Genomic DNA, 25,789 nt, shown 5'->3' with positions numbered 1-25,789 from the left:
TGGATTCTCTTGGTTTCAAGTAGCACATAGAAACTTGGGTAGGCCTGGATATAAAAGGAGGTTTGGAATAAGGTTGTGGGGGCGTTTCATGGCTCCTAAAGGCAGGCATGCAGGTGGGTCTAGGAAACAGGAGCTGGAAAGCCATCAGGAACCCAGAATAGCCTCTCTCTGGCCCTTGTTTTTCCTTTTCTTTCTTTGCAGACTGACTTACTCTGACCATGTGACTTTGGCTGTTGCTCAGAGCCTACTCCACATTTTCAGGACAGGGAATCACATTGGCCCAGTGTGGCATCAGGGTCCCACCCAGGTCCAGTTAGCCACTGGGGGCCAGGATTATAGAGTATAAAACATGCCTGAGGAGTAGGGTCACTCCCAAAGAAGTGCGTGGCTTGTGGTCTGCTCATCTACCCCATAATGTGGTCACTGTTCTACCCTCAATCTATCTTCCACCCCTGTGCGAACTTTTTGGTATGATTTTCTGACTTGTGGCTTTCAGTATTACTTAGCACATACTTTGGGTTTTTCCCCAATCTGCAGCTGTATTCTTCAGCACTTGTGGAATGTGAGGATCATGATCCATGGAATCGTGACAGGAGCTTTGATGTGGAATCAGTAAAGAGAGAAATCCAGAGAGGAAGGAGGCTGGTGAGTATCAGTGATTTTATTACTCATACAGAATGAACAGACCCCCGGGGGATGCATTCGAAAGAAAATCTATTTCACTGATAAACCAGGGGCAGAGAAGCATCTTGGAGAGCCGAAAGAAGTAGGACCCGTATTGGAAACTTAGATTCAACTGAACATTTAATATTTTAAAATAAACTACCACACATTTCATCAGTAAAGTAGTTAAGAGTTAGGATGCTTTTGGCTATAAGTAGAGAAAACCCCAGCTCAAACTGGCTTTAACAAAGAGGATGCTTATTTTCTCACTTACCAAAGGAAAACATCCCCTTCAAAGTTGCTTGCTTCAGTGGCTCCATGATGTCATCAGGGGCCCAGGTTCTCCCTCTCTGCCCTCCTGTCCCCAGCATCAACTGGTCCCCTCGTGGTCACAGGGTGGCTGCAGGCAGAAACTGGAGCACCAGGCTTTCTCGTTCACATTCAGCAGAACAGAAAGGTCACCCCCACGCATGGAGCCAGAGCCCTTCGGAAAGTTTAATCAGGTTGCACCCCTCTTTCTGCACCTGTTGCTGGGGGGTGGCCGGAACTAATCAGGATCTGCCCTTGGAGCTGGGTCAGCACCCCCTGGGTCACCAGGGGGATATCCGGGAAGGAAGGAGTGCTGAGGAGCTATCCTGCTGGGTCCATTGCAATCAACTTCCTCTGTGAAAGGCCCTTCTCAGCTTAGCAAGCAGGACAGCAAGTGTGAGCACCTCACGCTCTGACCACAACCACAGTGAGGTTAATCACTAGGGACAAACATTCATTTAGTCCTTGCAAGGTGGCAGCATCCTGCGGTAGGTGTTACACACGCCGCTCTACGTGAACTTCCTGCAACAGGTGTAATGATTCATTTTATGAATAGAAGAAATGGACAGTCCAGAGTGAAAGGGAACAGTCCAGATGGAATTCTGCAATTAGGCTCTCTCGGGCAGTGGACACAATCCTGCGGGAAGTAAGTCATAAAAACGGAGTGTGGATCCTGCCCGAGGTGTCTGCACTGTCCTAGGAATTGGCAAGACTGGCCACCGCCATTATTAGTGCTGACAGGGCAGCATCCCCAGGACTTGGGTGTGGTAAGATGGGTGAGTGGGGCGCCCTTCTGATTAGAAAGCATCAGACAGACCTCAGCTGAAAGATCGCTTTTGTTGCTCTGTGTTAAGTGGATCTGAGTGAGGAGACACAGAGCTAAGGAACCTCCATTAGATTCTAGTGGTCGTTCACATGTGAAGAGGAGCAGGCTGAGGAATGAGGGCGGTTGTCTGGCTGGAGACATAATATTCAGAAGGAAGCAGGTGCCCCTGAGAGTTCTGCAGACTTTGGGATGCAGATTTCCCTGCTGAGAAGACTCTGGGGTGGGGTGGCAGTGGAGGACCGAGGAGAGAGGAGGAAAAAGTCACCTGAGGTGATAGTCCCCCACTGACTAACAAGGACCCCTGGGAATATGTGGGCAGATACACCGAGCCCACCCACGCGGGAGTCGGTTTCACTTCTGCCGGGCATGAGCTCAGAGAGGGGCACAGGGCCGCAGGCTCCTCCCGAAGCTGGGGCTCAGGAAGCCTTCCTAGGGGGGTGGGAGGTGACAGGAAGGTGGCGCAGGGGAATTCCGGAGAGGGAACGGGAGGTGCAGAGTCGCGGAAGGCCGGAACGATCGGGGCACGTTGGGAATACTGTGAGCGCACAACGCCATGAGGTCTGTCTGATGCTTTCTAATCAGAAGGGCGCCCCACTCACCCATCTTACCACACCCAAGTCCTGGGGATGCAGCCCTGTCAGCACTAATGATGGCGGTGGCCAGTCTTGCCAATTCCTAGGACAGTGCAGACACCTCGGGCAGGATCCACACTCCGTTTTTATGACTTACTTCCCGCAGGATTGTGTCCACTGCCCGAGAGAGCCTAATTGCAGAATTCCATCTGGACTGTTCCCTTTCACTCTGGACTGTCCATTTCTTCTATTCATAAAATGAATCATTACACCTGATGCCCTCGCCGGACGCCCGAGCTTCCGCAGGGGGCTCCAGAATTCACGCAACCCTGCCCTCCTCACATGATGAGTCGCCTCCCGGTTTCACTCACAAGTAATGCTGCGTAACACCTTTGTACATATATCCTTGTGTCCTTGTTTGAGTATTACCGTAGAAATGGAATCGCGGAGTCTAAGAGAATTCCCTTTAACATTTTTGAACCGTCCCCCAGGAAAGCTTGCACCAGTTTATACTCGCGGGCATGGTGGATGAAAGCGCGCTTTTCCCAGCCCTTGACAAAAACGAGTACCGCTACTCTGGTTCATTTCTGTAAGGCTGATAGAAAAGTTTTACCTTGCATTTCGCTGGTCGCTTAAGAGGCTGGACATTATTTCTCTTCAGGCAGCTCCCGTGGTCCCAGCTCCAGCAGTTCGTCAGCGATCCCGGTGCCCAGGGGCCCCACCACGCGGCCGCTGCCCCCCACTGCAAAGCCCCTGGCCGCCCCTCCCCCCACCCACACGCCCCATCCCCCCACACCCGGCCAGCCTGGCCTGGGTTGAACCCGCCCCTCTGCAGTGGGCATGGGGCCAGCAGCACTGGCCCTCGAGCAGTTGCACAATCGGGAAAAACCCACAGATGTGCTGCCCCATCTTAGATTCGTGGCCACAACCTCAGAAGGGCCTTCAGCACTTCCCTTGTACGTTGGCTTCACCTCCACCCTCCACGTTTATTATTTCACATCCTCTTATCTCTCTTTAGAACCTGTCCCAACCCCAAGTTGACTTTGCCTGATTGTCACTGAGAAGACGGAAGCCATTAGACAGGAACTGCCCTCACCCAAGCTACTGCCCATCCAGCTCTGTCCCCTGAATCTCTGACCTCCCTCCTGTCAACCCTCCACGTGGGCTGTGGAGGCCTCCCCTGAAGGACGAGGCCCTTGCATTTCCCTCCACCCCTTCACATCAGTGTCTCCCTTTCTACTGGAGTGTTCCCCTCAGCGTATAAACGTGATCCACTGGTCCTGTCATCTTAAAAAAGAAATCCTCCCTTATACACAAGAAACTGGTGAAATACAGGCCGGGCGCAGTGGCTCACGCCTGTAATCCTAGCTCTCTGGGAGGCCGAGGTGGGCGGATTGTTTGAGCTCAGGAGTTCAAAACAAGCCTGAGCAAGAGCGAGACCCCGTCTCTACTAAAAATAGAAAGAAATTAATTGGACAACTAAAAATATGCAGAAAAAATTAGCCGGGCATGGTGGCACATGCCTGTAGTCCCAGCTACTGGGGAGGCTGAGGCAGGGGGATCGCTTGAGCCCAGGAGTGTGAGGTTGCTGTGAGCTAGGATGACGCCACGGCACTCACTCTAGCCCGGGCAAAAAGAGTGAGACTCTGTCTCAAAAAAAAAAAGAAACTGGTCAAATACAATGTCACTTCTCTGTCCTTATTTAACTCTTCAGTAGTACCCATCATACAGCTGTCCATTCCTTGCACCTTGAAGCACTTTCTTCTTTTGGCTTCCTTGACACACTCCCAGTGTCCCCTACCTTTCTGGCCATTTCTTTCCAAGTACTTGGGCTGTTTTCTCCTCTGCTCAATTTCTAAAATTTGGAGTCCCCCAAGGCTCTGTGCTGGGCTCCTTCCTGGATCTGAATATCCTTCCTAGGTGGCTCACCCAGTTCCCATGGCTTAAAACCATACACATGCCAAGGACTCTCAAATCTATCTATCTCCAGCCCTGTCCCCTCCCTAGAATCCCCCAGACTACCAACCTGATCCATGCACCTGGATATCTGATAGCATCACTGGCCAAAAAAGAACACAATTCCACCCCCTGTGCACACATGTACATGCATGCACACACGCACACGCGTGTGCACACACACACACTCACACTCACATACACACACATACTCCAGCCAAACCTGCTCATCCTTCATTCCAATAAATGGCACCATTATTATCCATTTGCCCAAAGCCTAAGGATTATCTCTTCCTTGTCAAATTCCCAGCCCATCAGTGTTACCTGCTAGACGCATCTTGCATCCATCCACCCACTTCCTTCAGTGCCACTACGCCAGCACAGTGAAGGCACCAACCTCCCTCTCTCAGCGGTTGCTGAAGAGAACTGACACTCAACCTGCTGCTCTCCTGCCGTCTCTACCGCAGCCCCTTCTCCACCCGGCAGCCTGGCAGCCGGAATGATCTCTTAAAAGCATTAGTCAGGTTATGTTCCCCTTGCCCCAAGATCCAACCCCAACTCCTTACCCTGGCTCTAAGCCCTACGTGAGCCAGCCCTTTATTACTCCTTCGATCTTTCCTGATGCTCCCCCTTGCCCACTTTGCTGTGCCAGCAACACTGGCTGTCCCTCTGGTCCTTCCAGTCAGCTGGCCACGGCTCTTAAGGCCTTCAGCCTAGGATGTCTTTCCCCTGCGTTTTCACACGCTAGAAGCCCTCACATCATTATTCAGATCTCGGCTTCTGTGTCACCTCTTTAGATGTGACACTTTACTGACCACCCAGTCTGAGGTAGGGACGCAATGACACTGTAACTTGGCTTTATTTATTTATTTATTTTTTTGAGACAGAGTCTCACTCTGTTGCCCGGGCTAGAGTGCCGTGGCGTCAGCCTAGCTCACAGCAACCTCAAACTCCTGGGGTTCAAGCAATCCTTCTGCCTCAGCCTCCCGAATAGCTGGGACTACAGGCATGCGCCACCATGCCTGGCTAATTTTTTCTATATATTTTTAGTTGTCCGATTAATTTCTTTCTGTTTTAGTAGAGACGGGGTCTCGCTCTTGCTCAGGCTGGTCTCAAACTCCTGACCTCAAGCAATCCTCCCGCCTCGGCCTCCCAGAGTGCTAGGATTACAGGCATGAGCCACCGCGCCCGGCCTTTATTTTTAATTCTATACAATGCATACATCACTTCGTGAGATGCTTTAAAATGTGCTTTGACCACAGTACATTCTCTCCGCTAGCACGTGCACATCACGCAGGCAGGTACCTTCTCTGCTTTGTCCACTTCTGTTTTCCTCATCCTAGGACTGGGCCTGCCACATCCCAGCTACCACACACTGAACAAATGCCACATTCTTATACAGTCTTTACATGAATGAATGTTTATCGGCCACTTGTATTTCTTTTTCTGTGATTTGCCTGTTGCTATTTTTCTGTGAGTTATCAGAATCTGAACATTTTAACAGGCTGCTAACGTTTTCTTTCAGTCTTTTCCTTGTCTTTTCATATTTTTTAAATGGTATCTGTCACTATACAAATGGAAGTTTAAAATTTTTATATAGTCAGATCTGTCAGTCTTTTTCCTTGTGGCTTCTAGATTTCCTGTCTTCCTCAGACAGCCTTCCTCACCCCAATACCATGTCTCTTTCTCCTGCATTTCCTAATTTTTTTTGAAGAGTTTTTTTTTGTTGTTGTTGTTTTGCTTCATGTAGTTCGAGATTTAATCCACGTAGAATTTATATGGGAGCATACTGTGAGGTGGGGATCTAACTTTATTTTTTTTCCTAGATGCACAGCCAGCTGCCGCCCCACCGCCAAAATTAAATGGCCATTCTTGTATGCACTGATGTGAAATTGTACCTTTGTCATAATCTTATTTGTCCCCTATGTTTGAATTTTCTTTAACTACTTATATGCTTGCTTGTGCTGCTACTGGGACATCATATGAGCATCTCCTGTTGGCAAGGTGACTCCATTGTGCCTCCGGATCACTCGGCCAGAGTATGACGGTCACAGCCTCAGTCCTGGCTGTGTTCCCCTTAACCAGGGAGGCTGCAGTGGGCGCACACTCTCTGCCCAACCATCCCCAGACCACTTTCCTCTGTAAAATACCAAAAGACTGGATAGATAGATAAAAGCAAGGGATCAAATAAGTTGAACTAAGAAAAAAATGTTGTTACTCAAGAGGATTTTTTTTTTTTTTTTTTTGGTTTTTGCCCTACCACATAGATTCCAAAGAGGTTTCCCTTATTTTAGCTCAGATAACTCTGTAAGAAAAGGTGCTGTCGCCCTAGGGAGGAATCAGTCTGAGCAAGGAGGAGTGACTGGCTCGAGGTCACACAGCTCTTAGTGGCCTAGCCAGCAGCTGCTCCATGCCCCAGCCTCAGTGTCCCCAACAGTCCGCTTGTCTAGAGGTGGGTAAGTGTGTCAGCTCTGCTTTTTAGAAATCTCTTTTTAAAAGAAAGAAAGAGATTGTTTTTGAAACAAAAAGCATTCTCTGCTTTTAATCAGATCATTAATCAGATCCGTGCCAGGCATTCTAGTTAGCTGAGGTTTGGCTGAAATCTCCAAGTGAGCGGCCAAACGTAAGAACTGTACCTAATGTTTGTAGCTGAGGATAGAATTTTGCTAACGACATCCAGGCTAAAAATACAGGGCTGCTGACTTAAATAATGCTTAACGATATTTTTAAATTTTAACAAAAATTATGGAAAACAGGTGCTTACTCAGTAAAATCTATTTTTCTGTAGAAATGCTCACATTGTGGTGACAAAGGAGCCACCGTGGGATGCGACATAAAGGCTTGCCCCAAGTCATACCACTTTTTCTGTGCCAAGAAGGACCATGCAGTTCTACAAACTGATAAAGCTCAAGGAACTTATAAGTATTGAATAAAACATTTTTAAAACCACATTTTGGGGGACTGGGCTAAAGAATAGTTAGATTATGACAAGGAGGCTTTCGAAACTAATTTCATGTAAATGGTTTTCTAATGAGAACATGGTTTGGGGGACCCCCCCGGTGGGAACCTTGACTTCACAAGATCTTCTCTAACTATCATAGGGAGAAAATAATGCACGGTTTTGTTGTTTTTGTTTTTGTGAGACAGAGTCTCACCTCATCACCCTGGGTAGAGTGCAGTGGCGTCATCATAGCTCACTGCAGCCTCCAACTCCTGGGCTCAAGGGATCCTCCTGCCTCAGCCTCCCAGAGTGCTAGGATTACAAGCATGAGCCACTGTGCCTGGCCTGCTTTATAAATGTTAACTTATTTTAATCCTCACAACAGTCTGGTGAGTTAGACACTATTATCTCCATTTTACAGATGAGGGAACTGAGGCCCTGAGACACTTAGTAACTTGTCCCCTGATCACATAGCTAGTAAGTGGCAGAGCTTCAGGGCTCCCAGGTCCTTGCTTTTTGCCACCAATTCATCTTTAGGCCTAGGGGCCATATATTCTAGAATAATATAGGCAAGGCTACCATTAAAAGAAGTTTGCTAAATAGTTTAAAATATGATTTTGAGCAAATTTCCTAAGTATTTTGTTGCTTGAGACATTAGAAAGGAAATGTGTAAATACGTTAATTTTGCACTACTTTTTATATTTGACTTGCTAAGAAACTCATGGGTTGTTATAGTCTTGGAATTTATTATTTACCTTCCCGAAGGCTTGTTTTTATTTTGACCTTCACAATGACCTTAAACATAAGATCAAACAAAAAGGAGTGAATTTCTTGCTATATGTTAGAGTTTGAAAAAATATACTGATCACACATTAGTAGAACTAATGAATAGGGACTCGATAAAAGTCTTTTTTATCATTGTTTTATCAAGGAACAGGTGAACTTTTATGCATTTTTAATTGAATTTAAACATTCTGAGTGCCTATCATACATAGACACCTTGAGATACAAAGGAGAGGCCTAGGGTGGTGGCTCACACCTGTAATCCCAGCACTTTGGGAGGCTGAGACAGGAGGATCACTTGAAGCCAGAAGTTGGAGACCAGCCTGGGCAACATAGTGAGACTCCATCTCCACCAAAAAAAAAAAAATTAGCCTGGCTTGGTGTTACACACCTGTAGTCCCAGCTACTTGGGAGGCTGAGGCGGGGGGATCACTTGAGCCCAGGAGTTTGAGCTTACAGGGAGCTATGATCACATCGCTGCACTCCAGCCTGGGTGGCAGAGCCAGACCCTGTCTCTAAAAAAAACGGGAGGAGGAGGATAAGATATAGACTGAACCTCAGAGAGGTTATCTCCTAGTGGGAAAACAAGAAAGGTCAATGCTAGTAGAAGTACAGGGCACGGCGAGGGCAGGAGGGGGTTTGCATGAAAGGAGCTTGGCCTTGAGAGTTGTCGACACTGGGGAATGGTGGGGACACGGGGTTCATCCTCATATTTTCTGCACTTGCAATATGTTTGCAAAAATTTAAGTACTTGGCAAATGAAAGTGCTCAGAGATACAAAATCCAAAAGGGAAGGAGAATAATTTTGAATGGGTGTTGCTGGGAAGGCTGCATGGAGGAGGTGGGACGAAACCACACCTTCCGCTAGGGGAGGAGGGGTCTGCGCCAGGGAGTTGGCACTACGGGGAAAGAAGGGAAGGGAGCTGGGGCTGAGGAGGAAGAAAGGCTGGAAAGAAAATGGCACCTGAGTAGTTTCTTAAAATTCATTCCATTTCTTCTTCGTCATAGCCTGCTATGCTAACTTTTTTCTCTTGGAGGACATTGATCAATTCTAGGTTCCTTGTAGGTCAAATCTAAGACCTGGGGAAGACACTTGTTGATTTGAGAACGACTTTTCCCCAAATTAATGCATGCAATTTTGTGGTGCTTATTGTTGCAAATCAGCAGAATTTTGTGTAGTCAGATGGAAATTTGCCTGCCTTAGAAGATGCTGGATCTTTAGGTATCTCTACATAGTAAAATCCCACTGACCACTGTATATGAACTAGTATTGCTCAAGACAATTTAATCAGCACTCACTCCTTCAGAGAACGTCATGATCTTCCTGAGGGTCAGAGGGCAGAGAAGCATCCATCTGCACTTGATGTGGGTCACTAATTTTACACAGGCTTAAACAGCACTTTGTAAATACATAAATAAATAAATAAATAAACAAGGTGAAGCCATCATGAAAAATAGGTTAGTAACTTTTAAAATCACAATAGATATAATTGGAAAACTATAAATAAAAATATTTTACAGTTCTTTGAAATTGCATATTTTCAGATTGTTATGCCAAAGACATGCTTCATCACTGGGCATCCCTTCGAGTGGTAAGTTTCTAAAATTCAGTCCTGTGGGTTTAAGGAAAGGTACATTTAGGTATGAGGAGGAATAGTCTGATTTCGTAGCCTCATTGAAGTAAAATACAAATTTTTGAGTTAAAATTTTACATGCCTATAAAACTGTCAATTTCTTTGTTTACCATGTAATTGACTGATTTTTCTTCTTTGTCAAGGAAACCTATTCTCTCAAGGCCATTCTCTGGTATCTTTCATCTTCATTGCACTCACAGGCCCAAACTAACACACTGTAAAAAGCACTGACTTTTGTGACTGCTTCTCGTCTAGAAGAATATTAGAATTTTTAGTACATAAAATTAATAAAGTGCTACACATTCCCTGAATGAAAATTTCCTAAGAATGTATGGTTAGCATTTTGGTTCTAATTAAGGCAAATTGGGCTTGGCTAACTAGAGTTATGGGATGTACATTCATTCATGAGTGGGACAGCAGTGTCTTAGCCTCACTGAATCTGGAATGTTCACCGTGAATTGGAGTCAGGACCTCTTTGGAAAAGACTTAGTTCTGTGTCCTGCCAACTGCATTTTATGGTGGTAAACACCACTCTCTAAATAGCATCTCTACCCTCATTTTTCAGTCACTATCCTTTTAACTCATTAGGAAATTCTATGAAAAATACTGCTTTCAATCAGTGTTTATTAACAGGGAAAGAAGACAATCACGTTATTAGGTTAAAAAAGATTATAACACTGTCTAAAATGAATCGTCTCCCGCAAGGAAACTGTTGTTTCTTTTGAATGATTCCAAAAATTTTCTGTGTATATGATCACACCTACTATTATACTTTGCTTTTGTCACGTGCTACAGCTTAGAGATACTTCCACATCAGCACAAATAGAATCTACCTCATTTTTTAAAGTCTGCATAATATTCCATTGTATAGCTGTGATACAATTGGACTATTCGCTGCTTGATGAACATTTAGGTTATTTCCGCCTTTTTCTATTACATTTCATGCTATAGTTAACATTGTTCTCCATACATCTTTGTGTCTTTATGTAACATATTAGGAAAACTTCTATAAATTGCTGGGTCAAAGAATATAAACAATGAAACTCTGGACCAAACTGTTGGCTAGTTATCTTCCAAAGAGGCTGCAGCAGCAGTACACATTTACCCCCATTCTTGCAAACATATATATTAAACATCTTCATCTTTATCAATCTGATAGGTGAAAAATGTTTTCTGTTGCATATCTTTATTTACGGGTCAAATTAAGTGCATTCTCATATCTTTTCACCAGTTGTTTTCTTATGACCCAATTTGTTCATTTTTCTATTCCATGAACCCTCTCCTTAGGGTTCCCCATTTGCCCATTTTTCTACTAGATTATTTATCGTTTTTGCATTAACTTTTAAGATCTTTTTATATTTTAAAAATTAACTCTTTATCATATGTGGTACAAATGCTCAGTCTAAGTTTGCCCTATCTTTTGACTTTATAGTAATAATAATTTTTGGCATATAAGAGTTTTATATTTGGCTGGGTGTGCTGGCTCATGCCTGTAATCCTAGCACTTTGGGAGGCTGAGGCGGGAGGATCAGTTGAGGTCAAGAGTTCAAGACCAAGCTGAGAAAGAGAAAGATGCTGGAGCTATAAAAATGGAAAAATTAACCGGGCATGGTAGTGTGCACCTGTAGTCCCAGCGACTCAGGAGACTGAGGCAGGATCATCACTTGAGCCCAGGAGTTTGAGGTTGCAGTGAGCTATGATAATGCCACTGCACTCTAGTCCTAGCAACAGAGTGAGACCCTGTCTCAAAAAAAAAAAAACAAAAACAAAAACAAAAAAGAATTCTGTATTTTATGTAGTTAAACAGTAATCTTTTCCTTTATGGCTTCTAATTTTTACATGATTTATATTTTTAGGTAAGCCTCCAGAAAAGAAAAGAAAAAGAGGAAGGAAGAAATATCTCCCGACAGACATTCATTTACAGGTAATTTGACTTAATTTTTATAGCTTTAAATTTCTTCATATGGTTCTTATTTAAACCATTCTGAATTTCCACGGAAATGTACTTTCCAAATCATTTGAATGAACAGCGTTTGTATAATACACATCTTCATTTGTGTTCTCAGCCCAGATGGAGCTGAGACTGCCCCGAAGGTGTTCCGGGAAGAATCCCATCTTCGGGAAAGTCTTAGATAACTTATAGATGATAGAACCATAATGAGATGAGTATTAATGAGCAGCTGGAAGTTCCAAGGACATAACCTTCAGGAAGTGACATATCCACAGCTCCCATAAAGCATCCTCTGGCATCAAATTAGTGAGAGCCGTGTGACCCCACAGGGTGGTGAACGTCTTACAGTGGGGCGGAGGGTACAGTCAGTCATCCTTACAGAGCCAAGCATGTCCCAGCTGCATGGTCCACACCTGATCTAATTTGCAACTCCTATCAATTTCTGGATTATTATATGTAAAGTGTATGAAAATATTTTGGGGATTTGAAACAGTTTTTACACATCAGCTCATATAAGCTAAATTCATATGAGCCAGCAACCTTCACCTCTTCCTGTTTATACAAAAGGTGCTCATCAAACACCTCCTGATGTTTTATTACACAAAGCAAAAATACATCTGATGTTTACATCCACGTAAGAATATGGGGCATGATTCTCACCACAGGCATATCATTTAATTATACACAGCAAAAGCCTGGTTTTCATTTCACACAAAATTAAATGCCAATAGTAAAATCAATGTAAAGTAATCTTGATTTTCTCTCCTTCTAGGCACCTGAAACAATGAAATCAAATACATCCATGAGACAAATGAAGGAAGAGCCCGGCAGACACACAGGTTTGTTATAAGTGACATGTGTACCAAATATGTACTACATAAAGTACTTACAAACATGTCAACCCATGCCTTTCAAAGGTGGTATCCCCCTTTAATCTTTATTCTTCTAGACTTACAGTTACTAAGGGGAGTATAAATCTTTATCATAACTATGCACTCTGTCATAACCCTAGCATAGCAAAATAGCTTGGGTTGGAATCTTTTCTTCAGTATTAAGAAAAAATACACTTCTTAATAAAGAGGCTGCCAGGCTTGCCTGCGCTCAGAATCCAGTCACGTGCCTGCCACCCCTCACACTGACGCCAGCGACTGCAGCTTTCTGTGCCTTCAGGAAATAGACATCATTAACAACGCATAGTGACGGTGACAGGAAAATGACAGGGGCTGTCATCTCAAAGATTTGAAGCTAAATTTTTAAAAATCCTCTTCATTCATATAGTTATTGTGAGCAGAGATGTTTTTATTTTCACTTTTTGTAACATTTCATTCATTGTTTCGGCTGGCAAAAAATGAGGTGCGGTGCAGTTACAGCCAATAGAGAAAGTAAAGGTGCCGTTTTATTTTGCTAATTATGCTCCTCCACTGCGGGGCAAGGCCTGAGGAAGTGAGCATGGAGGGATTTACCATCCGCTGCCCTGAGACAGACCATTTCCTCTTGAAGTGTTTTTCTTATTCTTAGATGCAACTGTGAAAGTTCCTTTCCTTAAGAAATGTAAGGAAGCAGGACTTCTTGATGACTTATTTGAAGAAATATTAGACAAACTTCATTTGATTCAAGACAGACTCATGGATGAGAGGACTTCAGAATCAGGTACTGAAATAGCAGTATTTCTAAGTATATAGACTTCTCGTAGACCTAGGTGTGAAACAAAACCAAACCAAGGGAAAAAAAAATGACCCGTTTCTCTTTTCCTTTCCTTCATCTCATTCTTTAATAAAAATAATTGTACCACATCTACTGTCTTTTATAAATCGACAGGATGTGGGTAATTCAAACCAAGCAATTTTGTCCAAAGTATGCTGCTGCCCCGAGCTGCGATGTGTTTTCCCGAAGTGCGTAACAGTTGGCCGGTTAGAGCTGGATCCAGTCCCACGGGTGCGCCCACCGTCCTGCACGTGTGTCATTAAGATCTGAGAATGGTGTCATGTTAACGGTTTTTATTCGACTCAAATTCTATTCCTTGATAAACCAAGTGTCCTTTTTTAATAATCTTAAAGTGTAGAAGAAGGAATTTTAATGTTCTGACTGATGTTTAGTTAAATATGAACTTTTAAAAAAAGTTTCCTTCTTAAAGAGCTCTTTGTGAAGCTGAAGTTCCATTTGTATGGGCAGGTATGTAGCTACTTAGCCTTCTCATAACCTACATCATGAGCTTAAAAACTTTAGTACAAATACAGTTATTTTACAAGGAAAAGCTGAATAGTCTATATTGTAGGTAACAATGTAAAATGTGTGCTTATTTGAAAGGGATTATTTTCTATAGGACAAAGTTCAAAAGTAAAATTAAGAGTAAACATTTCCAAAAGCTCATTCATTACATTCTTTTATTCGTTTATTATTTTGTCTAGATCAAACACTTCTCAAACTTGAGTGTGCCCAAGAATCACCCAGAGGGCTTGTGAAAACAGATAACTGGGCCTCCTCCCACCCCCCCAGTTCTGATTCAGTAGAAATGCTAAGAATTATTTCTGCCATCTGCCATTTCCCTGGGCTGCTGCAGCTGCAGTCGAAAAATAAAGTGCCACAGTAGATGACTACTCTCTTTACTCTTCCCTGTCTGGGGTTATTTTCGGAGGAGTTTCTGCCTATACAAATTATTTAAGTTAAACTTAATACTGAAAATGTTTTTCTCCCTCTAGAGTATGAAGAAATGGGGACTTCACTTTTTGACTGTAGATTGTTTGAAGACACATTTGCACATTTTAAAGCAGGTATTTGAGTTATATAATAACCAAACAGCATAGTTTAGAAATATTTATCATAGATACTGAAATAATATCATGGTATATAGGTGATAAAAATCACTTTATAAGAATGTTCACTGTTTTATTAAATGAAAGCCCATTATAAAAACAGCACGACCCCCACCACACACAGAAGAAAACAATGTATATATGCGCACATGCGCACAGAACAACGGCACGGTAGAGGCACTAGGTATTTGCAGGTGGCTGGGTAACAGTGATTTCTTTTGTCTTTTAGTGCTATATTGTATTTTCCAAATTTTCTACATATACACAAATACTTTTGTAATCAGAAAAAACTCATTAGAAGAAGAAACAAAAACTTGATTCCAAAATTGCAGAGTGTTTTGGCACACGTGTGGGTGCAGGCAGGAGGCGGGGCTGCGATAAACCATCCTGCAGCTTGCCTCCCTCTCACTTGGTAAGATATGCAAAAATTTCAATGGTCCCAATATTAATCGTCAAATCTAATCGCTTACCAGCGGGAGGAGGGTTGTGACAGATTCTAAAAGTTCAAAAATGAGCAAAAATAGCCAAGAAATTTTTGTAGAAGAAAAACTGGTGTGAGTCTGGGGGAGGGAGACTTAACTTTGATAAAATGTCAACCATTTATTGGGTGAGTCCTCCTTTCAGCATTAAGATGCCTTCAAGACAGGCCAGATTTCCCCTTGTTTATGAGTCTGTTCTGACCTCTCTCTCGAGGCTGCCACACATCGTTGGGTGGCTGTGCACGGCCCACAGAAATTGGGGTGAATGGCTCCACACACAGCGCCCTAACTCTGTTCTTGCCATGGAGATACTCGTCTATCCAGCAAGTGGTATTAAGACAATAGGTTTTCCCTGTGGAGAAAACATTAGTTCATATCCCTATACCAACATACTATCTTTCTCATTTTGGCTTTCTATATTATACACATTTCTGTTTGAATTTTGTATTGTATTTATAATCAGCAGAAAAAAATAGTTTTAAAAATCTACTAAAAATAGTGTCTCTTTTAACCGTCTCTTGGAGGATGTCTGCTAATGGAAGTATCTGGCTTTTTTGTTTTTTTTTTTAAAGAAGCAGCCAGCCTTTAAAATCTTTTTCTAAAAAGCTTTAGTTTGTAGGGGACTTTGTGTTTTTCTTTCATGTACAAGTTACACATTGGGAACGTGTCACACATCATTACTTGGACGGGCTGGCTGGGAGCATGGACTGTACAATGCAGTGTTTGGGGTGCTCAGGACTCCAGGAGACACTACTTGCAAATGCACAACGACCAATCTAAAAGGCTTAACTTTTGACACCCTAGTTGATAAAGACTTGATTAATCTAGCCTTACTAATGTTTCGAGCTTAACTACAGGCAGCATTTATTCTGAAGAAAGATTATATATCTGTGTATTTTAAAACTATTCAATTTTGAGGTTTTTAAAAATTATGTTGCCTCTGAGCACTATTCGTTATCTATAAGGCCTAACTAAAGTAACTTATTCCTAAGTTTCCACACTGAAAGTCTTCCTATTTCTAAATAAAACCAAAAGCTTTTATGTGACATTAAAAATTGGATGCAGTTGTATGAAAGATTTGCCCTATCCTTGATATTCTAGCCCCATTCTCTCTGTTATCATCTCTCAGCAAGTGGGTATAGTGTAACATGAAGGTGATACAGTTACCGGTTTTTGTGGTTTTTGCTATTCATTACAGACATTTTGCACAATGTTTTTAAGTTCTTAAAGCTATATATAAGGGACTTGTTCTGCTATAAACGTATACCAAAACCTTAAAGATTTACTGACAAGCTTTATGTGTCATAAATGCTAGCATTCTATCCTGAATTAGAAAAAAGAGGAAGCAAAGGCATAGAAGAACCAGATTTTGCTCACAAGACTCTAGATTCTTTTCATTTGAAGCACAAGTGTTGTGTACTCTGTACTTGCATGTGAAAGGGGCTAGAAATAGTACATTATTTTTAACAAAACTACTGAATAATCTGAAATCACTTTTTCTTTTCCTAGCAATAGAGAATAAAATTCGTGAATCTCAAGAAAGGCTGCAGAAGCTAAAGGAAGAGATTGAGCTATTTCAGGACCTAAAAAAAAGCTTGGGTTCTTTTCAAGAAAATAGAGACCTTAGGTCAAGTTCCACATCCATATCGTCCCTGTCTTCTTAAGGATTACCATTTCCTAAACCAGATGTCAGGAAAAATGGCCATCAGGCTCATAACCAGAGATCTATGAAAAACCACTTCTTCAGGACTAGGCCTCTTACCTCACCCTGGGCCTGAACTGCAATTCCCACCAGCTCTTACCTCTTCTTGCCAACGGGGTGTTTATTGCCCCTCCTCTGTCTTCATCTCACTTTTACGTGCCCTCTCCACCAAAATGTTTCTCAGATTCTGCTTCAGTTAATTGGATCCTGTCCCCCATCTCTCCCACCCTCTGCACTTAAAATCCTGTGGGTGGCCTCTTGCTGGTGCATTCCCTCCCCCCACGGTGACCTAAGTGGATTCCAGTAACATACCAGGTGCTACTAACCCAGGGCCTTTGCATATCCCTTGTGAAGTCTTAACTCCTCTTTCATCTTTGCCTACCTGCTCCTCCTGCAGATCTCACTATAAATCTCCCTTTATTCCCTCTGAGAGGACTTTTCCTTCACATCATTTCTCAGTGTGACCGTATCTTACATCACACTAATAGAGTACAAGCTCTCTGAGGGCAGAAACTCACCATTCCTGTGTTTTGCTCACTCTCACATTTCCAACACCTACCATGCTCATTAAATGTTTGTAGACAAATGCATAAAATGCTCTTAACTGCTGAGACTAGTTCCATAATGGGACCGTAATGGATGCTGGATATAATAAATTTGAATGTACTACTTTACTTGTAACAAATTGACCGGTCTTCATGTCACAAAGTCTACTTTTTACAAAATTTCTTTTTTTCTTACCGCTCAGTTTAAGCAAAAAAATAAAAAAATATTTTTTAAAAATGTCTTTTCAGCCTCAGTTATCACATGGGCATTTGTCACCTTCAAAACAAACACCTAAATTTTAAACTGGACTCTTTGAATAAGAACATCAGCCGGAATATCCAAGAAGGAAAATAAATTAATAGTTACATTTTTCTCAACTGAACAATATATGGTTCAGATTTTTATGCCCACACCAGCATGCCTGACCCCTGAAAACTTCACACTCACAATTCTCATTTTTCACCATGGTCCTCTCATTTGCAGTAATGCTACATTTCAAAATGGGTTGGAACTGAGTCCCAGCATGGTGCCTGGCCTGTCACTAGCACTCAAAATTATTTGTTGACGGAAGAATATGACATAGATGAAAAGGAACATTCCATTCCTGCTGTAATGGCAGTCCTGGCCCAAGTCCTTATTACGTGAAGGACAAAATCTAAAGCAGTGGTTTTCAAATTTGGCTGCCCATCAGAATCATCTGGGACACTTCAAAAACTACAGAGGCCAAGACTCCATCGAGACCTCTGGATAAAGATTCCCCCTAGTGTTACTGTCCAGCCAGGTTCATTTGCCTGCTGCCCAAGAGGAAGCCAATACACCAAGACAGCAGGGGTTACAGCAGAGAGAGTTTAATTCCACATAGTGCCAAACGGGGAGACAGGAGGAGTTTCTCAAATCCGCCTCCCCAGGCATTTTGGAGACAGGGTTTTTAAGGATAGTTTGGTGGGCAAAGGATCAGGCAATCAAGTTTGCTAACTGGTTGAGTTCGGGTGGAACCATCGGTTCCTTGGTATGGGCACCTGGGTGGGTCAGCCAATCTGCTGGAATGCAGGTTCTTGGGTGGGAGTCACAAGACCAGTTGAGTCAGCTCCTTGGTATGGGCCACTGGCCTGTGTGGGTCAGCCGATCCACTGGAATGCGGGACCTGGAAGGTATCTCAGAAACTACCCCTAGGTTTCGAAAGGGTAATCTTATAGAGAAAGCTAAGAATGTTTATGACCACCAGATATGTGACTCCAGCATAGCAGATGGGGACAGTGGCTAATTATCATTTTAGCTGGGTCTGTGCCTTGTTTTTAGCTAGGCCCTCACCACAGTTCTCGCTTTGCACCCCTTTATTAATTCGTAGGGGCGGTTTCCCTAGTCTAAGTGATCACTGCAGCTTCAGCTCCTATCCCGATATAACACGTCTTACAGCAAAGCTCATCTAATTGTCTTGACGTCATGATTGTCATTAAAAAAATCTCCCCACTTTACTGTCAAATTGAATCTGTCATTTGCAGCAGGTAACTTGGTACAAGGGAGCACATGTGTTTGGGGTCATAAGGGAGGCAAATGTTGGCTAAGTGCTAGAACAGACGGGTCTGCCCTTCAGCTATCCCTCTACTGAAGAACTTGAATCAAATTCTTTAATCTATCTGGGAATAATTCTGTCTACCTGATGGGACAAAATATAGACACTAAATACGAAAATGTATTTGAAGCACAGAGTGCAATGCCTGGCACAATGTGGGAAATAAATGTTCTCTCTCACACATACTCCCCTTGCCAACATTTCCTGGCTTATTTTCTCCATTCTAACCAAGCAAACTTGCTTATGGTAAGTTCTGGAAGGCTCATCAGCCCCCATCTCTAAGCCCTTGCTTGTGCCCATTGTTTTGGAGATGAGCTAGGAAGACACTTTGTGTTTCCCCCTACACTGCACAAGCATAATCTTCAAACCAACTGCTTGTCATGTTAACCCTATTTGCTTTTCTCTCACTGACTATTTTGAAAAGCTGTTTATAAATATCTTATTTTGTTAATTCCTAAACTTATCTCCCCTATCTCCTAATAATTTATATGTTACTTGAGGATAGGGACTGTCTCTCCCTTCATTTACAAGCACCCCCAAAGGATTCAGATACATTTTTCTGCAGTGACAGTTTAACTGTACTATCTTTCAGCAGGAATAAAATTCAAGGATTTCTGTGATATGTGTTTGTGTACAGTTGAAAATCAAGCAGTTGACATGTTCATAGTGGCACCTATTTTTAGCCTGATACTTGCTAAGAATACACTACTGATTTTTTTAAAAATTGTGGTATAATATACATAACATAAAATTTACCATCTCAACCATTTTTAAGTGTACAGTTTAGTGGCACTAAATACATTCACACTATTGTGTAACCATCACCACTATCCACCCAAAGAACTCTTCGTACTGCAAAACTGAAACTGTCCCCATCAAACAACAGCTCCCTGTTCCGCTCTTTCCCCAGCCCCTGGAAACCACCACTCTACTTTATGTTTCTGAGTACTCTAGGTACACCTCATACAAGGGGAATTCACACAGTATTTGCCTTTTTGTAACTAGCTTATTTCACTTAGCATAATGTCCCCAAGGTTGAACCATGTGTCAGAATTTCCTTCCTTTTAAAAGCTGCATATTAATGATTTTTGAAGGGGAAAAAGAACTCTACAAGCCTGTTTTACAGGTTACTTTATTAACATGTCATTTTAAACATAACATAAATACAGCCTACATACTACAATATCAAACATTGTTCCAGTAAGAAGTTCAAGAGTACATTTAGGGCTATTTTAAGAAATGTAAATACTTTGGCTTCTGTTATTACATCAGACGAAAAAAAAACAATCAAAGAACAGTTTCGTCTCCTGCTACGATTAACAACAAAACCAAGTAGAAAAATAACAGGGTGTATTAAAGAAAAAAAAAACTCAAGTACTTTTTGAAGGACGTATTCTCTTTACTACCATACATATTCATACAAGCTACTCAGTAATCTAATGTGAGAAGTGGTTCTTCACTTGTATTAGGAACTCAGTAAATATTTGTTGAATGTATTATCTATGAATATGGATCTACTACTTTAATTTGTGCTTTTTTTAAGAAGTTTCCTTTTCAAGTAAAAGAGCAATAGTAAACATACTGAAGTTCTCATTTTGTTCAGATCATGAGCCTACAGAACAGTGATTGTTACAACATTACCCATCATAGCTAATAATAAAATTAATATGCTTTTATCAAACTAGTAAGAAAAATTCCATGATGTTTCAGAACTAATCCTAACCTAGTAATTCACTGGGCTTCAATCACTTGTGATATGCTCAAGAAAAGGGGCTGGGGCTGCTAGGTTTGAATTTCTTTCATCTACTGATGAATTCCTATCTTTGGGGTCTCACTCCCCCGACACTCCAATATACACACGTTTAAAAACATGGCTAAAAACAGTAGCTGCAGCATGTCTTCGCCCTTTTGTTAGTTTGGCTCTGAAAACTATTCAGGCTCCACATTCAGAAGAGGGACATCCAAGCAGGAAACAAAGTTCACTGAAGGAGCTCACACAGATGCAAATGAGTTCACAGACCAAAGAGCAAAACAGAGCTTTGTTCTTAAAGTGAGCTCACTGGACACACGTGATAGAACTCAGAGTTGACCACTCTGACACGCCAAAGTCACGTTTCATAACTAACTGTCCTTTAACAGGATCTTTTCAGGAAGAGCATAATTTCAACCTTTTTCAAGATTAAATTATGCTAAATACTATACCTAACAGTTAAAAGCAGAGGAACATCAAAGGTGAAAGAAAGGTGGTAAAGTTTCAAATAAGCAAATTTATGATGGTATTTGGCCTAGATAAGGTAGATAAAGCAAATTCCAGTAAGTCCTATAAGAAAGCTGATTTTAAGAACCACTTCTTCAAGTCATATGTAGCAGATATGATGATTTGGCAGTCGTAATTTAGGAAGGCAAGAGTATACCGCGTGTCATTATTTTCCTCTTAGGAGTTAACATTTACAGAAAGGGGGGCAATTTAAACTTGAGTTCTCAATTTCTATTTTATTTGGATAAGTAGTAGGGATTCTAATTTATGTAACATTCACTTTTACCCAAAGGAAGTTTCTTTCGTTATCAATGTTTCATGGATAGTTCTAAATTACTATTCTTTATGCACTTAAATCTTAAGAGAAATCCTGGCTAACTTAGAAATGTATCTTTATGTAATTATTGTTTCAATAGGTTTAACTCATGTTAAACTGAATATCTGATACACCTTGAAGTTAAAAGAAGTCATCAATAACGCAAGCACACGAACAAAAGCCTCAAATAATCTTTACTATTCCTTCACAGTAAGGATCCTGACCTAGCAACTAACACAGCACTTCGACAAGCCCCAGGTCAGCACCCTTAATTCAGGGTGGGGCCTCTACGTTCATCTTGCAATTCACAAACTATCACAACACCCAGTATCAAAAGGTTGTTGATATGTAACCCAGGAGAGTTGTCCCCAACTGCTACTTTTCAAGTTCAGAAGTTCCTCTAATCAAAAAAATTAAAACAAAACCAAGAACAGCTAAACTCTCTCCCTTTTACAACGTTCCAGGCCAAATGTAAGAAAGGCCACATTTAAGATACACATATCTGGAAACGAGTTATTTAAAATGGGCTCAAGAAAAGCCGTTCATCTTTCATATATTCCTACGCAGAGAACTGTGTCTCAGATGTGGGAAAAACAACCTGATGGTTTTTTACCTGCAGAATCGCATTACCCGTAGAGCACAAGCTGGACAACAGTGCCCCAGAGCACTCACACAAGACCCAGCGCCCTTGTGCTTCAGTTCTTAAAGGCTCCACATTTACTGGCTTTAGCAATGAATTCCTTTAGCAGAGGGCCATCCATTTGCCAAAATGCTGCAGTCTGTGTAACTTCTGTCAAATGATTGATGCAAAACTTAAAGCAGAATTCTTCTAAATCCTGGACACACACAACAAAAATAAAAACAAAAACAAGCCTTTTAAAATTAACTTTGATTGACTTCTTTCTCTCCAAGACCCTCATCCCAAATCTGTAACCCTCCCCCAAAAAAGGTATTTGAGGCCAGGTACCTGAAACTAGGCAAACAAGTGATCACAGGAAGGCGTCAGAAAAACACATGCTATTTACTCATAACACAGTAAAAGCAATGGTTCCCTAACTCAAGTGTGACTCTTCAAAACATAGACACACACACACACACACACACATGCACGCACACACAAGATCACGATGAACAAGTGTCCTGCATGGTCATTACATAGTCTAGTTACACTCAAAGACATTGTTGTAAAAGGCACAATGCCACTTTAGTTCATATAATGTGTTTTGTCATATTCAAGAAATCGGAGAAAAGAATTAAGAAGCGGGTTAGTTTAAGAAAGAGAAGACTTTAAAAAATAGAAAAGTGGTGAAGAGATGTGGTCAACTTAAAGTGACACATTAAAAAGAAAATCCCCCAAACCTTAAATTCATTTTCATGCTCTCCTAATAAAAATGACTTTGTCCTTAAAGCCACATAGAATAATATACTACAACTTCCACCACACTAATTTCTCACATAGTCAACCCCAGAGAAGTATATTTACACAGATTGGATTTTTCGCCAGATAAATGGAAGTTGCCAGCTACTAACATTCAGAAGAAAGTAACATACACAAGTGGTCAACCAGAACAATTTAAAAATCAATTTCTGCCTATGGTAATACATCCTCTTTCATCTCCGGCAAAACTCTAATATTGTCTGTTCCTTCAAATGTTGGAACATATTTAATATATTTGTGAAATCAATTTGGTACCTGGAATATACACAAAGACTAAATATATAAAAGCAAATCACCCTAAAAGCTCTTATCATAATTAGCTTGGTTTTTATAACTTGGCCAGCTGATAATTCTACACTGAAAGTCAACACTTAAGGTTCTATCAAACCAGAAACTCAATGACATTTAAACAGAAACATTAAAACTTTACATTTCCTGCCACCACGAGATGGGAATTTTAGACAGAGTGGGGAAGGGCCCACATAAACATATAGAAAGTCCCCTGTTCTGCTTTCTCGGAGCAAATAATGATTTCCTTGTTCTAAGGGTCCTTCCCCTGGCGGAAAGATGCTCTAGACTAAACTCAGGACACCCACACAGTCATGTAACCGTGAAGAGATAAAATCACACCTAATGTGTATCAGCCAGCTGCTGCCAGAGTTTTGTTTTCTAGATAATTCAAAATGCATTTAAAATGTTAGCACAATCTCTGGATCCATGTCTTTTAATCAGAGATTCTCTGCGGGCTAAATGTCCAGCTGAATGAATGCTCTGTGTGTTATCATAAATTAAAATGCTGAACTATATAAGCATTCCCTCTCAGGTTATTATTCAAGAAAAAGCACTACTCCAGGTATTATAACCCAATGATTAATAAATAGCTCTTAGGACTAAATTATATTCCACAGGAACATAAAAGTCACATTTTAATCTTATTTAGTTATCAAAAATGGAAAACTATTTACACACAACTTAGGAAGTAGCCAGTCATAAGCACAGAAAGTTCTTCAGGCCGGGCGTGGTGGCTCACGCCTGTAATCCTAGCACTCTGGGAGGCCGAGGCGGGCGGATTGTTTGAGCTCAGGAGTTCGAAACCAGCCTAAGCAAGAGCGAGACCCCGTCTCTACTAAAATAGAAAGAAATTAATCGGACAACTAAAAATATATAGAAAAAATCAGCCGGGCATGGTGGCGCATGCCTGTAGTCCCAGCTACTCGGGAGGCTGAGACAGAAAGATTGCTTGAGCCCAGGAATTTGAGGTTGCTGTGAGCTAGGATGACGCCACGGCACTCTAGCCTGGGCAACACAGTGAGACTCTGTCTCAAAAAAAAAGAAAGTTCTTCAAACCATGTAATGTGTAAGGATACTTAAATATTAAATTTTAATTATATAATTTCAAATTCACAGGAAAAGAATACACTAAATTCTGGATTGTAAAACCTTATCACTTTGGTATCCAGTAATTTGGAATTCAAGATCTTTTGGGGGTATATGAAAAAGTGAGTTTATTCAGCTAACTATGCAGAAATTACCTTTAATATAAACTTTAAGAACTTTTTTATACAGTACAGGTATACAGATGATGCTAATTACAATCACTTCATACATTTATGAAACTAGTTCTATCAAACTGCCTTCCCTTTTCCTCCAATTAGTTTGAATTAGTGAGATATCTCAGTATTCAATAAATGTTCAACAGTTTCAAACACTGAAAGTCAAAACTAGAGAATACCGAAAACAATCTAAATCTGGGTTGTTTAAATAACTAATTGAACCGTGGTTAAGGTGGATCTATGTAAAAGGAAGCACTTCATGCACCTGGAGAGAAAAATTCGAATTTGTAAGTTCTTTTACATGAACCAGAGAATGGCATCGTCAAGCATAACCACTTAGCAAGCAAGGCCCTGAGTCAGTTTGCCTTTGATAGGTGAATTAATAAACACCCTTCTGGTGAGATCCCTCTTCAATATCACAAAAGCCTACATGAGCTGTTCATCTCATTCTGCAAATGATCTTCAGATACCTAGACAAGACAATGCAACTCTTGGCCAACTAAAAGTCAACTGTAACACGATTGCTGGGTTTTAAACAAAACAATTCCAAGAAGGACAAGAAGGATCATTTGACCAGTAGATGAAAAAAGTTCATGATAGAATGAAAGAGTCTTCTTACAGCCCCTGGAATAGGGAAGTGGAGAGGGTGTAAAATCATAGAGTCTAATACAGTCTTCTCTGCATCAGAAACTAAACTCTATGTTTATGACATTCTGTGGTGAAATTATTATGGTGGTCCTGAGTGAGGCAAATGAGATAAAATACCACCTTTATTGTTATTAGCAAAGAAGATAAAAATTAAAAATTGCTATTCTGAAGTAATTTATAGATTCGTTCTAAATCTTTAAACATTTAAACTATTCCAGTCACTATACATACTCTGAAAATAAGTTGTTTTTCCTTTCCACAGATTTTCTTTAGTAACAAAACACAAACAGTTGATAGTCATCTTCATTTAAAAAATGCTAATGCAGCCTTGAACAGCCTTCTTATCCAGTCCTAAAATTCCAAAGCTAACACTTCTTGGAAAGACGACTTGGCCAGGATGAGACAGGTACCTCCACATCACAAGCCAACTTGACAGACATCCAGATGGCAAAAGATCACAACCCACACCTAACTCCGTCTAAACATGTTGTTAAGGAAATTATAAAACAGAACTCCAAAACCATTAAGTCTATAATTAAGTTTATAGTATATCAAGTACAAAATATTCCAGATCAAAGTGGTTTTTGGTTCTGTTTTTCAGAATGCATTTAAACATCCGACCATATGGGGAAAAACAAAGTTCCTTTTACCACACAAAAAACATTTTACAACCTACTGCTCACGGAACACTTTTAATTTGGCCCTCTGAAAGAAGAAAAACATGCTGGTCATCCAGCCTTAGCACCAAGCTTTCCAATACTCATATCCCAAACCAACTTTACTATTAGATTCCTACGCTCATATTTACTGCTTCCCACCAAAAACAAGA

General features: G+C 41.3%; 2 protein-coding genes across 9 annotated transcripts in view; one reads left to right on the top strand and one right to left on the bottom strand.

The window, feature by feature from the left end:
* Positions 1-17,344, top strand: part of PHF11 (PHD finger protein 11) — a 36,400-nt gene extending 19,056 nt beyond the window's left edge. For 2 of the 3 annotated variants that reach the window (XM_012649287.1, XM_012649304.1), the window contains exons 3-10: positions 538-645; positions 7,115-7,248; positions 9,572-9,642; positions 11,541-11,608; positions 12,408-12,474; positions 13,154-13,285; positions 14,335-14,406; positions 16,437-17,344. In XM_012649287.1, coding sequence (XP_012504741.1) covers positions 538-645; positions 7,115-7,248; positions 9,572-9,642; positions 11,541-11,608; positions 12,408-12,474; positions 13,154-13,285; positions 14,335-14,406; positions 16,437-16,591 — 807 coding nt within the window. In that variant the 3' untranslated portion in view covers positions 16,592-17,344. The remainder of the gene's footprint in view (positions 1-537; positions 646-7,114; positions 7,249-9,571; positions 9,643-11,540; positions 11,609-12,407; positions 12,475-13,153; positions 13,286-14,334; positions 14,407-16,436) is intronic. The other variant, XM_012649295.1, reaches the window with a different exon arrangement.
* A 4,364-nt stretch (positions 17,345-21,708) lies between these two features.
* The window catches only part of RCBTB1 (regulator of chromosome condensation (RCC1) and BTB (POZ) domain containing protein 1), a 47,883-nt gene continuing 43,802 nt past the window's right edge, over positions 21,709-25,789 (bottom strand). For all 6 annotated transcript variants that reach the window (XM_012648991.1, XM_012649009.1, XM_012648982.1 and 3 more), the window contains one exon: positions 21,709-22,157. In XM_012648991.1, coding sequence (XP_012504445.1) covers positions 22,017-22,157 — 141 coding nt within the window. In that variant the 3' untranslated portion in view covers positions 21,709-22,016. The remainder of the gene's footprint in view (positions 22,158-25,789) is intronic.

Source organism: Propithecus coquereli, unplaced genomic scaffold (genome assembly GCF_000956105.1).
Source record: "Propithecus coquereli isolate 6110/MARCELLA unplaced genomic scaffold, Pcoq_1.0 Scaffold11, whole genome shotgun sequence".
Classification (NCBI taxonomy): Eukaryota; Metazoa; Chordata; class Mammalia; order Primates; family Indriidae; genus Propithecus; species Propithecus coquereli.
Note: the sequence above shows the minus strand (reverse complement) of the source record. Positions and strands in the feature narration are given on the sequence as shown.